At 31.3% G+C, this 15,586-nt stretch overlaps 1 protein-coding gene across 5 annotated transcripts; it reads right to left on the bottom strand.

The window, feature by feature from the left end:
- Positions 1-6,133: 6,133 nt before the first annotated feature.
- LOC123892490 (pentatricopeptide repeat-containing protein At2g38420, mitochondrial-like) lies at positions 6,134-11,495 on the bottom strand. 5 transcript variants are annotated; one of them, XM_045942284.1, is made up of 2 exons: positions 11,352-11,495; positions 6,134-8,067 (listed from the first exon to the last, which is right to left on the bottom strand). In XM_045942284.1, the coding sequence occupies exon 2, from the start codon at positions 7,798-7,800 to the stop codon at positions 6,316-6,318; it is 1,485 nt and encodes a 494-aa protein (XP_045798240.1). In that variant the 5' UTR covers positions 7,801-8,067; positions 11,352-11,495; the 3' UTR covers positions 6,134-6,315. The 5 variants fall into 5 exon arrangements, with proteins under 5 accessions (XP_045798240.1, XP_045798241.1, XP_045798239.1 ...); XM_045942285.1 differs by having other exon boundaries at positions 11,371-11,494; XM_045942283.1 differs by lacking the exon at positions 11,352-11,495 and adding an exon at positions 8,996-9,232.
- Positions 11,496-15,586: the final 4,091 nt, after the last annotated feature.

Raw genomic sequence — 15,586 nt, 5'->3', positions numbered from 1 at the left:
GGTTCCCTTTCTCACTCAGTTCACTAAAGATTTTTCATTGATGTCAAAAAACCTCATATGCTGGATAAAGATCACCATGCAAGAATAATAAGAAAAGGTGAACTCATTTTATTAGAATTTAATTAATTAATTAATTACTTTTTCACTAAATATATGTCATTCTCAATTAACCACTTATTCATGTGTTAATGACTTTTCCTAACCTTCAATTTCATATGAATATATTATGATTATTGAAAATGACCAAAGTGGTATGCTTTGTTGGACGCACTTTGGAGGAAGTACTTACATAGTGATATGCTTTTCATGGGTTAAGCACTTAACAAATTTTGTTACAAGTTTCCATTCAATTTTACACCTTAATTTTTTTGTTCATTTGATAATTGTTGATGTAATTGCTAGATGGAGATCATGCCATATCATGATGAATATTATTATCAATTAAAAGGAAACCTTTGAACATGACAAATGTAGAGAAGAAGGAATTTAATTTGACATTTTATAAATGCTATTAAAAAATTATTTAAGTTTTGCATTCTCCACCACTTGTTATTGTGCTCATTTCCACAAAAGCTTCTGTTTCTTGTTCATCATAAAAGAAATTCTTGTTGTACATTCATCACTTTCTTGTTTCATTTATGGTTTTAAATTACAATCACAGGTATAGCATAATTGATTGGCACGGTGAGTGTTGTAAACTCTGAAATACTGAGAAGCCTTTCCGGTTCACAACTACATCGCAATCATCTTTATTATATATGTTCATATTTATTGATTAATTGAACTTTACTAATTAGCATCTTATGTCTTAGTAAAGTCAGAAAGTTACTAAAATTACACAAAACAACTTTAATTTCACTTTTGAAATTATGGTATAATAATTTTCTCTTTCTATGTTTTTTATGCTAGTGAACATATATATAAATGTTTAGTTAGGCATCTTTTTTCTCTCATAAATTGATTCTTCAAAGAAAATTAGGTAAAAAATGACTTAACCACATTTATGAAACATTTTTTGTGTGACAAAGAAATGATAGTGATGTTGAAAAAAATTGAAAATGGAGCCAAAACATCACAAAGCTTTTAAAGAGACAGCACATACAAAATGGCATATAGAATTCCTCAAATCATGCTTTGTGTCCGTACACTTGCTTAAAGATCACTCTTTAATTAACCACACACAAGGAAAAGTTTTTTATACAAGTTTAGAAATATGTGGTGATGTATGTATGTGCCTTGACACCTATAGTTTCAATGAGAGTGTCTATTTTGTTGGCATATATAGCATCTAAGAAAACATGAGGTAGTGGATACAGCTTATGATGGGGATAAGACTTATGAGTTTACCATTATTATTTTCATATATCAATTTATTATGCTAATTTATGGTAAAAATACATTAACTCACTCACATTTTAGAACACAATATGGGACCATACTTTTGTTTCCATTAAACTCAAATCATCTTTTAGAAGGCCCTATTGATATATGGATGTCACAAGATTTTGTCTAGATAATTAGTGATTGACTCACATGCTTTTGTTGGAAACTTTTTCAATCAATTATCTACTCTCACTTTTTTTCACAGTGATGAAGAAAATTGGCTTCTTAAAATCACTTGCCTCGCCCTAAACAGCAATTTTGCTTTGCAATTGTAACAAGAGTTCTTATGTATGGGGCTCATAATAATATTTTGGTGAGTCCCGTAGAATCTCATGTATTTACCCAACAACCAATTCAAACGAACCACATAAGTAGGTTTACATGTAGTATATCCATGTAGTATGAACACCGGCCTCTATATATACAATGTAATGTCCCTATCAACTGAGTTATTCTCACGAGGACATAATATTTATAATTATAGGTTAGTTGATTGATATCTTTCTAAATAAAATTGGATACATATGTTAATTTTAATAAATTATGAATAGAAATAATAATTTAAAGGCTTAATTACATATTTAATTACTTACGGTAATTTTACATTTCAATTTGGTCTCTTGCGTTTAAAAAATTTCAAGTTAATCTCTTACATTATTGATATCAACAGAAATTTGTCCTTTTCGTTAAAATTTGTGGTAATTTCATCTAACTTTCCATTAAATTTAGAGTTAATTTCGTCTAAAACTTTCTCGTGACACCATTCTAGATTGTCTGCATATGCAAATCTGTTAGTCACGTAAACAATTTTAACAGAAATTTGACTAAAGTGACTAACTTGAAACTTTTAAAACGTACGAGATCAAATTAAAACCTAAAATATCAAATATGTCATTAAACTTACGTTAAATTATACATACGATTGTATTTTATTTTTTGATAATGACTTATACATACGATTTTTTTTCATTTATTTACAATGTGATGCAAATTTACAAATAAATGGAAGGAAAAAAAAAGTTATACATACGATTTTTTTCCATCTATACAATAAAAGAAAGTTAATTGTTCTGATAAATTTCAAACTGCCCTCACTTAATTTGCTATCATGTGTCACGTTTAAGGATATTTGATGTTCAAAAATTATATAACTGAACTGAAATCAATTTTAACTAAGCCATATTTGAGCCAACCAAGCCATATAGACATTTTTGTGAGACAACAAGTTGCTTTTTAGCAAGCCATGATTACATGGGAAACTCAATCGGTTACTCTAATGACGTAGTACGGAAGGGTGAAGGATCAGCAAGCGCTAATCCTGTTAGATAAAAGCTCTGGAATCCACCAGAAAGAATAATCTGGAATCCATCAAATTTGAGAAAATTCTCTATAATTTTATTGAATCAAAAAGTTTCCTTCAAGACTACAATAGTTTAGCTTAAATAGTAGTGAAAAATAAAAATAACAAATCTCCTAAAAGATTGTAAAAGAAAATAATGAACCTAGCTATATAAAAATAACAAATCTACCTAAAATATAAAAATAAATAATCTAGGTGAAATATAAAAATAAGAAATCTACCTAAAATATAATAAAACTAAATCTAACTAAAATAATAAATTACTGTATTAAAGAAACTCTCCTACATCATCTAACTAAGTCATATTGGAGCTTTTTTAACTTTTTAACTTCCAATGTTTGACCAAATTTGAAATTCAAAATTTGCTTCCCTCTCTTTCATTTTTTCAAAATTCTATATCATCACTCATTTCACATCTCACATTTCTGTCAGGTTCCTCTTCCTTCTCTCACTTTTCATTTTCTCTCACTGATCATATTGCTGCATTATTTATCTCTATTTATTTTCTAATCTGCATTTTAATAAATTTCATCTTCATCTTCTTTGTCTATGCAAATGAAATTTTTTTCTTTCAGAAAAAACGGAAAAATAAAATATAAGAAAACAAGAGTAAGAACTTGATTTTGGACACTAGCTACTTCATTATCTTCTCATCTTCAACTTCATTTTTCTAACCATTCTACATTTTTTTTCAGGAACATCCAATGATGTCCTTATCTCTGAAACAAACTACAAAGAAGGATATGAGTAAGTAACTAAATAATTAAAGTTTGAATTTGATATACTTTTTTCTTTCCCTTACTTTCTTTTTCACAAAATTGATAGATTGGTAACAATGAAGACAAAAGAAATTTTGTATTTGAAAACATAATTGGAAAAAACAAAATAGACATAAATTTGTGATAAATTTATTTTTTCTATCCATTTTTTAGATCCAGAAAAAAAAAATACATAGAATTACACGGAACAAAAAACAATAATCAGATTCATAAATATGTTTTATTTTTCTTATGTCTAGAAATTCTTTTGAGATTGTCTTTTTATTTTTCACTTTTATTGATTTTACATTTACTTCATTGTCATCTTAAAAAGTAGAAGAATGCAACCAGATAAAATAAAAAAATAAACAAACCCAAAAAAACCAAAAAATATAATAGTCTTCTGTAATTTATTAACAACTTTTTAACAACTTTTTTTTTAGGTCAGGTATTAACAACTTTATTTTCCATTTATGTTAACTTCTAATATTAAAATTTACATAAACTTATACCTAAATTAGCACTATTATACAAATGTTAACTAATGTAGTGTTTGTAAATTTGTATCACATTGGTTTTTCTATACTGTAGTGTTGGGTATTTCACTAGCTACGTTGAGGAACAAAAGGCTGATAGTGGTGTTTAAGGCGTTTTGTTTTGGTGCTGATCGAATAGTTCAATTTCTATGAAATTTAGCTAGTGAGATAGTGGCTTGATGTGTGTATATATGACAATGATTTGAGATTTGTATTGTGTAGATATTGGTTTAGGCCTGATGTGAAGCATTTGTTCTGGTGCATTGGCCTTTTGGCATGTATGTAATGTAGGAGTTAGGATACTCTCACTTTTTACTTTCTCCATTTTTTTATTATTAAAGTTTTAGAAATAAAAGTGCAATTATGTGATATTTAGTGGATCCAATTATTTAATATATATCTTAAAACTTTTTAAAATTATAGTAATGGAGAGTGAATCAAAAAATAAAAATAGTAATGGAGAGGAAAAATGGGAAAAACAAATGGAGAGGATAAACGATATTTTTGCGGCTTATAGTCTAAGCACTTATTAAGTTATTATAATAAGCGATTATGTTTAAGTTTACATGAGCTATAAGTTTACATGAACTATACATATGCTACGGACCCTTTTCGTATATTACATTAGAGAATTTATGAAAATAAAGCTTTTTAAAAAAAAATAGCCATAATTAACATATTTTTGCATATAAAATAAATAAATATTTTATAGAAATACCACTTTAATGTTGGTATTTTGAAAATACTCACAACATTATAAATTTTAAGGTTAAATATATATTTTTCCTACAAAATGGTGACTTTAAAGTTCAGTGCTTATTTAATTTTTATTAAATTTTTAGTCTTGGAAAACAATCCTAAACTCAATTTTGATCCCTATCTTTAAGACAACTTATATTTTTGAATTCCAGCAAGACCACACCAACACGTTATGCATGCAGCTGATGCATGAATATGGAAGTGCAGCAGCTAACGGTAACCTTGTTACAAGGAGAGATAAATCAGTGGCCATGATAGGTTGGAAGCCTCCAAAGAATATGTTTGTTAAGCTCAATACTGATGGGGCTTACAAGGAAAACTTAGTGGCCGGCTGTGGAGGAGTAATGGGTAGCCAAGGAGAGTGGTTAGGGGGTTTTGCAAAGTGTGTGGGCTTGTGTAGTGCATTTGTGGCTGAGCTATGGGGACGAAGGGCTTCGACATGTGCATAGGTCGGGATTTAAAAAGGTGGAGCTGCACATTGATTCCGAAACGGTGGTGCACATACTCAAGAAAGGAAACTCGTCAAGTTCCTTAGGATATTCCTTGCTGAAGCAAATATGGCAATTGCTAGAGATGGATTGGCTAGTTGAAATTAACCACACTTATCGGGAAGCTAATATTAGTGTGAATGTTTTGGCTAATATTGGATGCACTTAGATTTCAACATTGTATTTTATGATAGTGTTCCATCTCAACTTAGAGACATTTATCAATTTGATCTTCTAGGGAACACTACCCCTAGATTAATGTCCTTGTAATTTTTCTTCTTTGGGCTTTATGCCCTCTTCAATATTAAATAAAAAACAGAATATAAAAAGCTTAGGAGTTTAACGATAATTAAACAAATTTGGTTTTAGTAGGGACTAAACTATTTGCAAGAAAACAAATTATAGGGACTACAAATTTAATAAAAATTAAGTAATGACTAAACTTAAAAGGTCCACATTTTTTTTTTTTTTTTTTTTTTTTTTTTTTTTTGGTCAGAAAAGGTCCACATTTTATAAGGACCAAAATTATATTTAACCCTAAATTTTATTATGTCAGGACATAAAAATTTATTACCGCAAATATAAGAACAGAAATCCGCAACAAGTGCACTGCAAGTATTTAATGAATTTTCGCATATAAGTACACAAAATACGAAATGAACACGGTGCAAATAATAACGGATTTTTGCATATAAAATAACCAAATATTTTTTTTATAGAAATAGCACATTAATGTTAGTATTTTGCAAGACCTAATCAAAATAACAATTTGTCAGTGTATGTGAGTAGCAATTTTGCCATTGTGTGTGTTTTTACATGTACTAATATAGATTATGAAAAAAGCATAAGTGTGAACAACTGGTGATTCCAGTTGAAGATTTCAAGTCTCTTCTTTGTTAACTGAGGAGATCTTCAACCAAATATAATATAAAGAATGAGAGACAATACAATTCCAGATCAAGTCAATAGTACATATCACGGTTCTGGCGCTATGATCCAATTCGGATGGCCCTGGTCCAATCCGTAACAGATTAATTTTGGCCCAACAATCCAACAAATGTGGTTTCTGTATAGGTAATCTTAGATCCTAAGTTAAGAAGCAATGCTTCCCAAACCTTGACTCCTGGAACATAACTTTTTGTAACAATTTTATTCATCAACACAACTGAATCAGTAATCAAACCGTTTTGACACATTTGAAGTATGATACTATCAAATGTTGAAGATCTAGGATAAAAGCACTTCTCCATCATTTCCTCCAACAAAACACATGCTTCACCAATCTCACCTTTACCAACCAAACCATCAAGCATGATCCTGTATGTATGCAAGTTTGGCTCAACACCCTTCAACCTCATCTCCTTCATTACCCTCTTTGCCTTACCTAAATCCTCTTTCAAACAAAATGCACCTAATAAAGTATTGTAAGTAACCACATTTGGTTTGCATCCTAACTTTTCCATAGAAACAACAATCTTCATTGCCTCATCAAAATTGTTCTGCTTACACAAACCATTTATATACACATTGTAAGTATAAACATCAGGAATATGTCCTAATACAATTATTTCATCAAATAATTCATCTAACTTCACATAATCACCTTCTTTAACAATTCCACTCAAAACAATAGTATAACAAACAATATCAGGCTTAATTCCATCTTCTTTGAGCTGATTCAAAATTTCCAAAGCATCCTTAACCTTCCCTTCCTTTACCAAAAACCTAATCATATTGGTGCAATCCATTACACCAGGACAAAACCCTAGTTTCCTCATATTTCCCCAAACAAACAAAGCCTCAGCGCTAGTCAAATCGTTTTGTTCACACAACGACAATATAATCAAAGAACATATCTTATCATCCAAACTATAACCATCTTCAATCATACAATTCATTATCTTAATAGCATAATCAACCCTCTTAATTCTACACAATGCCTCAATCAAAACCCGAAAAGTCGATTCCTCGAGACGAATTTTCATATGCTGACTATTCAACAAAATATTTGGAACCATTTTGAGACACTCTTGCTTCCTACAAAGCAATGAAAGCAACACGTTCAAAGAACAAACAGTTGGTGTGCACCTAAACCTAGGGATTCTGAAAAACAAATCAATAGCATCTTGAACCCTATCAACAAAACCATAGAACTTAATAAGATACAAAAAGATGACCTCAGGTGTTTCAAATTTCTCGTTGTGTTCAAGATGGTTGAGGATATGAGGAATTTCATGTAATTGTGAAGTGTTGTTGGTTAAGGTTTTGATGAGATAAAAGTAAGCTTTCGGAGTTGGGTCAGTGTTATAAGCTTTGAATGAGTCAATAAGAGTGGAAAGAAGAAAAGGGTTGTTGTTGTTTTGTGTTTGGGGTTGAATGGTTGCTTGTTTGAGAATTTGCATAGCTTGTTGTTCACCAAAATTGTGGTGCCATGAAGTTTTGTAAGGTGAATGTGGCCATTTTCTGAATTTTCTAAGGTATTTGTTTGCACTTTTGGATAAAGGGTTCCTCACCATTTTTGGAATTCTTTTGAGGAACAGAGAAACAAGAGACAGAGAATTAGCAGAGTTTGAGGTTTAAACAAAATAATGATGACCAATTTTTTTTTACATGATAAATTGGATGAATCTTTGTCTCTCTTTGCCGGGTTTGATTTGTAGATTGTAAATATACAAAAGTCATCGGCAATAACTATTACACATATAGTGGCAAGAGTCCTCTTGGATACTCAACAACAGCTTCCTCCAAAGCTCCTTTCTATTCCTCTCTTATCCACAAAGCACCTGATAAATATAGTGATGAAAAATGCATCAATGCCTCAAATTAGTGACTCAAATTGCACTAAATCAGTGACACAAATTAATCATGAAGCAACTCAAAGAGTAAGGACCAACTAGATACAATTGAGAGGCCTAAGGGTAAAAGCAATCAAATATTGAATTCTCCCCATATGGCATCCGCCACTTGCTACCTTAACCTATTTCCATACTCGGAAATCCATAGATAAACTTTATATATACATATACAGGTGTTTGTTTATAAGGAGATTAGCCTAGAGATATCAGTAAGAATTTTGAACTATTTTTGTCACTTCAAAGATGTAGATATATGCAAGTACTTAATCAACTTAATTTGTCCCATTTCAGCGCGTCCAATTTCCCCTACATTGCGTTCTTGGAGAACATGTTTTCAATAATAACAACACAAATTCAAAAATCCATTTCTCTTTGATTCAATTTAGACATACCAATTCCAATTTTAAAAAAAGTATCAGGATGATTTAAGTATTAAGCATGAAGCAACAATGGTACAAAAACCACTAGTTTCAAATTGAAACCATGTTAATTGCACTCTACAATCATCAAAATCTAAACAACTTCTTACTGCTCCTTGCCACTTGATTCTATAATGTAATGTGTGACTTTGCAGTTAGTGTTTGACATGTGAATAGAACTAGTACTACAAATTCACTCTTGAGCTTATTTCACTATATTTTATTTTATACCATTCCATCCAATAATGAAGTTAAGATCTCTGATTAAAATTCCAATTAAACTAGTACTACAAATTCTATCGAATTTTTCATTGGCAATTAATTGACAATAAAAATCAGAAAACTCATAAACTTATGGACCAAAGCTATAAAAAAAAAAAAAACAGATTCAAATCTCACAATCAATTAACCTCAAAAACAATTCAGAAATCAATAACCTCACATAAATCAAATCAAGAATGAAGAATCTGGCGGCTGTTATCGAACTCGAAGCGAATCGGTGACGGTGAGCGGCAGAGCGAGGTGAGATGCGAGAGAAGAGCCGGTGGTGCAGCAATGTGATACACGAGACCGCTAGAGAGAACCAACAGCGGTGGCGTAGCGAGGTGACAGTGGAGACATAGAGATGAGAGAGCGAGGTTGAGACCAGAAAGAATCTGAAAGACATGATATGATAGGATTTTTAGGGGGTTTTTTGTAATTACCCAATATTTACAAAAATACGAATAGTGTAATCTTTTATATTATAAGTTTGTATACACAAGCAAACTCTAAACCCTAATTTGTTTTTCCTGTTTTCCCTCCATTTTATCTTGCAATTTTTATTAAAAAATAATACAATTTTATCTTGATTAGAATTCAAACCCGCAACCCTTCAATGCAAGGCAATATTTCCAACCAATATGGCATGTATAGCAATCATGATTAAAATTATGTGCAATAATTGATAAGCACCATTAACTTTAAAAGTATATCATATCAAAATTATTGTTGACTATATTATTCATCACGAAATATTTTTATGTCTTTCCTGATCAATATTTTTTTTCTACCGGATCATAAATTTAGAGAATAATTATCATGTGAGATTTGGAAAGTTATTATCACGTGTAATTTAGAAAGTTATTATCAAACTCAATTCTGCTAAATCAATTTTTTTTTTTTTGCAATACAACCATAGTCATGTCACTAATCACATTCATTATTTTGATTTTAACATTGCAGATTTAATATTAACAGATGATCAATTGATACAATATGCACTAGCAGACCAATTGTGATTTAAATTATGTCCACAAAGTGTTAACCTCTATCAACTTTCATAGGAAAGATTTCATACGACAATTAAGCACCATCAATTTTCATTGCACAATTTAAACAATTAAAAACCGATAATCTCTTATATTATAAGCTTGCTAACATAAGCTAACCCTAAACCAAATTTTTCCCCTCTCATTTTCTCTTTCTTTTTATTGCAGCTTTATATTAAAAAAAATACAGATTTGTCATCGAACCTGCATCCCTTACTTACAATAAAACCTTTCAACTGCTAAAACTTGTGCTTCAATTATGAAAGAATTTAAGAATCCTAATATGTTAACCCTATTTTCAATAAATTTGAACGGCGAAATTAATCACAATTTTTATTTATTTTTTATGAATGTCTACTTAAGTTTATGTTCTTGATTATGTCTTTGATTTTTTTTTAACCTTTAATTATCATCAATTTTTTAACCTTTAGTTATCAGCAATTTTTTTTAATAAGTAAACAAAACGATGAGGTTCCAGAATTATTTAAAAAATATATAAAATATAAAATAAGCACATAAACAAATATAGAATAATTAATCCATGAAATTCCCTATACTACTCTTATTGAAAACGCTCTTAGAATTTTTGTATTTTATTATTTATTGTTACATATTACACCTAATTAGACCCATGCGCCGCATGGGTCAAAGTTCTAGTTAGTCAAATGAGATCTTATAAAATGGGACGAAAAGAATAAACAACTTAGTAATAGTAGCTTATAACATAGGCATTTATGCATAAACTATTTCTATAACAAAAGATAAAATAAATTTAAATTGTTTCCGTATAAGGTATACTAGTATGTTGATTTAATTAATGGGTGCGGTTAAATAGTACACCAGGGTGCACTGGTTAAGGAAGATTAAATGCTCATGAAACCCACTATTATTGCTTGAAAAACAAAATGCAAATACTTTTTCAATTGCAACCAACACACGCGCGTCCTTAGCCAGCTCCATATTACTTTTTTTTTTAAATAATTGCAACACATAGTATTTATTTTCAATCATTGTAAAAAAAACCATTGTAAAAAAAAACAAGTGTAAAAAAATCATTTTTATTTTCAATCTCAGTAGAGCCCATGATTTGGGGTTTTGGGCTAATCACGATGGAAAACATACATTCACGATGGGAACAAACAAAAATGATGTTTTCTCTCCCCACCCCCGTGATTCTTTTATACCCCCCAATATTCCGATTTTGCCCTTGCAAAAAACTTCGGTTCGTAGAAACCGAATTTTTTCTAGTACAAATTCAAAGTAAATTTCGGTTTTCAAGGCAAAAAAAACTTCGGTTTCTATAAACCGAAGTTTTTTGCAAGGTAAAATTGGAAATTCAGGGAGTATAAAAGAAACACGGGGGGTGGGGAGAGAAAATATCAACAAAAATTTGAAGAAACAAAACAAACAAAAATTTGGGCTTGAATATATAGAAACAGAACAAACAAAAATTTGAAGAAAGGAAAGAGAGAAAAAGAATAACCGTGAAAGAGAGGCAACACATGCGAGAGAGAAAGAGAGAGGGCTGATTGTGTGGTGAAGATGATGGTGTACGGTGGTCGGTTTTGGCGGAGCGATTTGGGATGGCGAGATGGTGTACGGTGGTTTGGTAATGTGAAAGAAATGGGAAAACTAAAAGACGCGCGTGTATACAACTCAAAAGAAAGAAATTGGTCATTGTAGAACATTCTCTTTCTTATTTTAAATTTTTTAATTAATGAATTTATTTTTTCTCTTCTATTTATGTAAAGTAAGTGGGTCACATAAGCATTTAATCTTTCTTAATCAGTATACCAGGTACACTGTTTAACATTGGCCTTAATTAAATTGGTGTCAAAGTCATAAGATAAGACAAGATAGTTACCCATAAGATAAAGAAGAAAGTTAGCACAACTAATTCAAAGGTCAAAAACATAGATTTACTTAGTTAGAAAGTAACACTGCTAAATTTAGTGACTAAAAAACTCTACGAAGCCAAAATTAGCAGAAAATAAAAAAGATTAAGTAATGAAACACCGTCCCCTAACATCAATACTAACTTCAAATCCAAGATTTTGAAGCATATACATATCAGCAAACAAATGAAAGCATAGAATCTTGAAGTGCAAGACAGAAGAAAATCTCCAAGTTTGTGATATTCGAAATCTTTGACCTTCAAATGAAACCGATGAATCTGAAGGTATTCTCTCTTACTTTGTTGATTATGGCATGTTGAAATTTCTTCTAATAGCCGAAATCTTTGACCTATTGGTGTTATAAACATCATCAATAACCTTAATAGAATCCATGTCCATGTTCCTTTTCTCTGACACCACCCTTTGTTCTTGAATCACAGATTTTTATCCTTTTGGTGTTGAACATACATTGTTAATTGTGATGGTGGCGACATCATTAACAATCTTGTTAAGCTCAATTTGATCGGTGATTTACAAAGAAATTTTTATAAAACTTCTAATGAAAATTTGGTTTGAATAGTTATTCTTAAAATGTTATTTTATGTATTTGATCATTTTATTGAATTTTTTTTTTTAGATATCAAAATTTCGAAAAATCACTTAATTTGGAAGCTATTTCAAATAGATTTTCATAAAAATCATTTTTGAAATTCAACTTTTTGAAAAAATTGTGATTTTTACTATATTTTTATCTTCAATAATGTGTGTTTATGTTATATGATGTCACAATTAGTATTTCAATTTTAAAAAAACGAATATAAAAAAAACTTCTAATATTTTGAAAAACAGTTTTAAAAAATCTATTTTGAAAAATACAAAGAAAAAATCCATTTGTTTAAAGTTGAAACAAACAGACCCTTTGACTTGTAAAAGAGTTAAAGAAACTGGGTCTTTCTGAACTTGATTTGAACTACATGGATAGAGTTAAAGAAACTGAATTGTCTTGCTCCCTCTTTCTCTCTTATTTCATTGTTCTTCCTTTTTCTCCCTTCACATTCGCTATTGGATTGTGGACAAACCAAATTAATTCACGATAACCAGATAACCGATTCTAATTGAAAAATTCCAATATCCAAATCTTCATTCTCCACATGGTTTACATTTACAATTGAAAATTTCAAATGCCCAATTAGCACCCTGCAATAATTAGTTGGATAGTGTTTTTTTATTCTTTTAGTTTTATAGGTTTTATAGATCTTGGATTTTGTTATAAGAACTTTCAATTAATTTACAGAAACACAGCAGGAATTGAAATTGAAGCTCACTTTGAAAACAAAAAATAAAACATGCAGAACCGTCTACAAGAAAAATTGCAGATGAAAAATTGTGTTTTAGTTGTTGGGTTTTAGTTTTAGCGTTGAATCTTGAAGAAGGTAAATGAGAGATGGGAGGAACAGAAGTGTCAGATACACAGTCACGAACAAGGGGGAGAAGAGAAGACAAAAGATTACCTACAATTTAAAAAGTGCTTTCCATAATGCATTTTATGGCATGTTCTTGTTGCCTAGCAGCTATGTGACCTTCTTCGATATCGATTGAAGAGGCATGAAAGAAATTTAAGGAAAAACTCTCACAATGAAAGAGGTAAATTTTATAAAATTTATATCGGTTAAAATGTTATTGAGAGGTGTAATATTTGGTATCAAACTAGTTGGTGTCCACGAATCCTGACTCATTCATATATATATATATATATAGGGTTGCTAACTTACTCCCACCTAAAAACAGGAAGAGACGAGAACCAAATTAAAAGTATCCCAAAATTAAAAGCAAGACCGTAATCAGAAACACCCATAGCTTCTTTCTACATATGCACTCGAAAGGATCTACTGACCATTCATATAATAGACAAGGAGAAGATTATCTTATGAAAAAATCACCTACAAGATAATACTTTGAAAAGATAAGTAATTGCTAGGGTGTTACACTTACACACCAGCTTTAGAGAAAATGCACCTATTTCCAAATAGCCAACGCCCAACATCACAAAGTGTCAAACCAGAAGCAAACCCTACTTCTCCCTTCTCAAAACACCCAACTCTATAAACAGAGAAAAAGATTTGCCAAGTCATGCACGGTAAGACCACAACAAAACTCAACCACATACATGTTAATGACGCAGGTACCTTAAAACTACATTTCTTCATACCAAATTAAGACAAGTAGGTATCCCTGTTCTATAACAGTTTTCAAGAAAATGTAATCAACTTTGAGGGAGCAAAACTAGTCCATGAGTTTACAAAGAGCGAGAGGATTCCCTAATGATGTGACCCTCAAAACAAGGAGTTTATCAGGCAGGATTCCGTACATTGATTTATAACTAAAAACATCCCCAAACCTTACAATACTGACACCAGACATCCTCTGAGATATGTGGGTCAGAGACAAGAAATGGAGGAAATCGTCCAACAGAGCCTATTCCCAAACAAAGAGGCACATTTGCCGCCGAAACTACCAAAACCTATACCTCACTCATCTATTCAGCTTCCAAAAGATAGGACCAAACAATCCCTCTGCCAGAAAATTCAAATAAATTAATCTCGGAAAATCAACTTTTTAGTGGGCTGCCACACATCTTGCTGAAAAGAAATAGAGCCACCATTCTCAACCTTCTTGGATACAAGTGCACAAAGCACAAATACACCTCCCCACCTAAAGCCAATCCCAACCAACAAGTATCTTTCTATCAAACAGAGGAGATATAAGAATGCCTAAACTGTGATAACTCCCACCTGCAATCCCTAAACTTTATTTGGCCACCAACACATCCTTTCATAAGGAAGAGCTATCCACCAAGACTTGTCACTTTCACTTAGCTAATAGGCTAAGGTTAAATACCTTGCGATATCTCACTCCAAGACACCCTTTTCTTTTTGACTTGCATGACACATACCATTTAACCCACACAATCACCTTTGCCCCCTACAATTCCTTTGAAAACCTTATATGTGAATGAAGAGATGTATAAGATATGCATATAACTAATGACAGAATTAAGTTAAGACTATTCTCCCCAAAAGACTAGCATACCTATTATGCCATGGATCAAGGTTTGATCAAAGAACATCTAGCACTGGCTTTCAAGTAGATGCCTTCTGCAAATTGGCACTCAGAGTAAAGCTTCTCGAGCAAAACTTGTCAAGGAAATTCTCCAACACTTTTGTCTAGCTTTTCTGGTTTAAACTTTCAATGTGAAGCTGCCTAAATCCAGGTTTCTGCCCTCCTCAAATTTAGCCAATGCTAAGGTTGCTCGATATGTTTCTATTGTCGAATTCCATCATACTTATAAACATGGTAAGTGTTTGGGATTTACTTTGTTGTCTGGCCAGGTTAAAAAGCATGATTTCCCTACATTCTTGATAGAGTTAATGATCATTACTTCTGTAGCAGTTCATTCTATGCAGAATATGTGGCTGTAAACAAACAACTGTTTGTGGTCAGATTGACAGAAGTGTGAGAGAGTTTATTCGGGTAGCAAGTCTAGCCAATGGGTAAATTGGTAAACAGTTACTCTTAGAAATCAGGGAAGTCTGCCACCAATTTTTCTCTTCTTGCTAAGGATGTCTGAAACTTCTCACAATCCTAATAAGCTTTGGGGTTCAATTACTAACTGACTAACAAACTACTTTTACTAAATTAATTCACCATATTGAACAACAATCTAACCATCTAACAATAAACTTGTATCTAACTAACTGACTGCCAAACTACTTATATTCACCTAATATGTACCATTACCATCACATCGATAACAAATTGCATA

This window comes from Trifolium pratense, linkage group LG6 (genome assembly GCF_020283565.1).
Source record: "Trifolium pratense cultivar HEN17-A07 linkage group LG6, ARS_RC_1.1, whole genome shotgun sequence".
Classification (NCBI taxonomy): Eukaryota; Viridiplantae; Streptophyta; class Magnoliopsida; order Fabales; family Fabaceae; genus Trifolium; species Trifolium pratense.
This window is presented reverse-complemented; position numbering and strand designations above follow the sequence as displayed.

What these genes read in the sequence shown, in the direction of transcription:
- LOC123892490 (XM_045942284.1), bottom strand. Translation starts at nt 7,800, where the DNA reads ATGGTGAGGAACCCTTTATCCAAAAGTGCAAACAAATACCTTAGAAAA.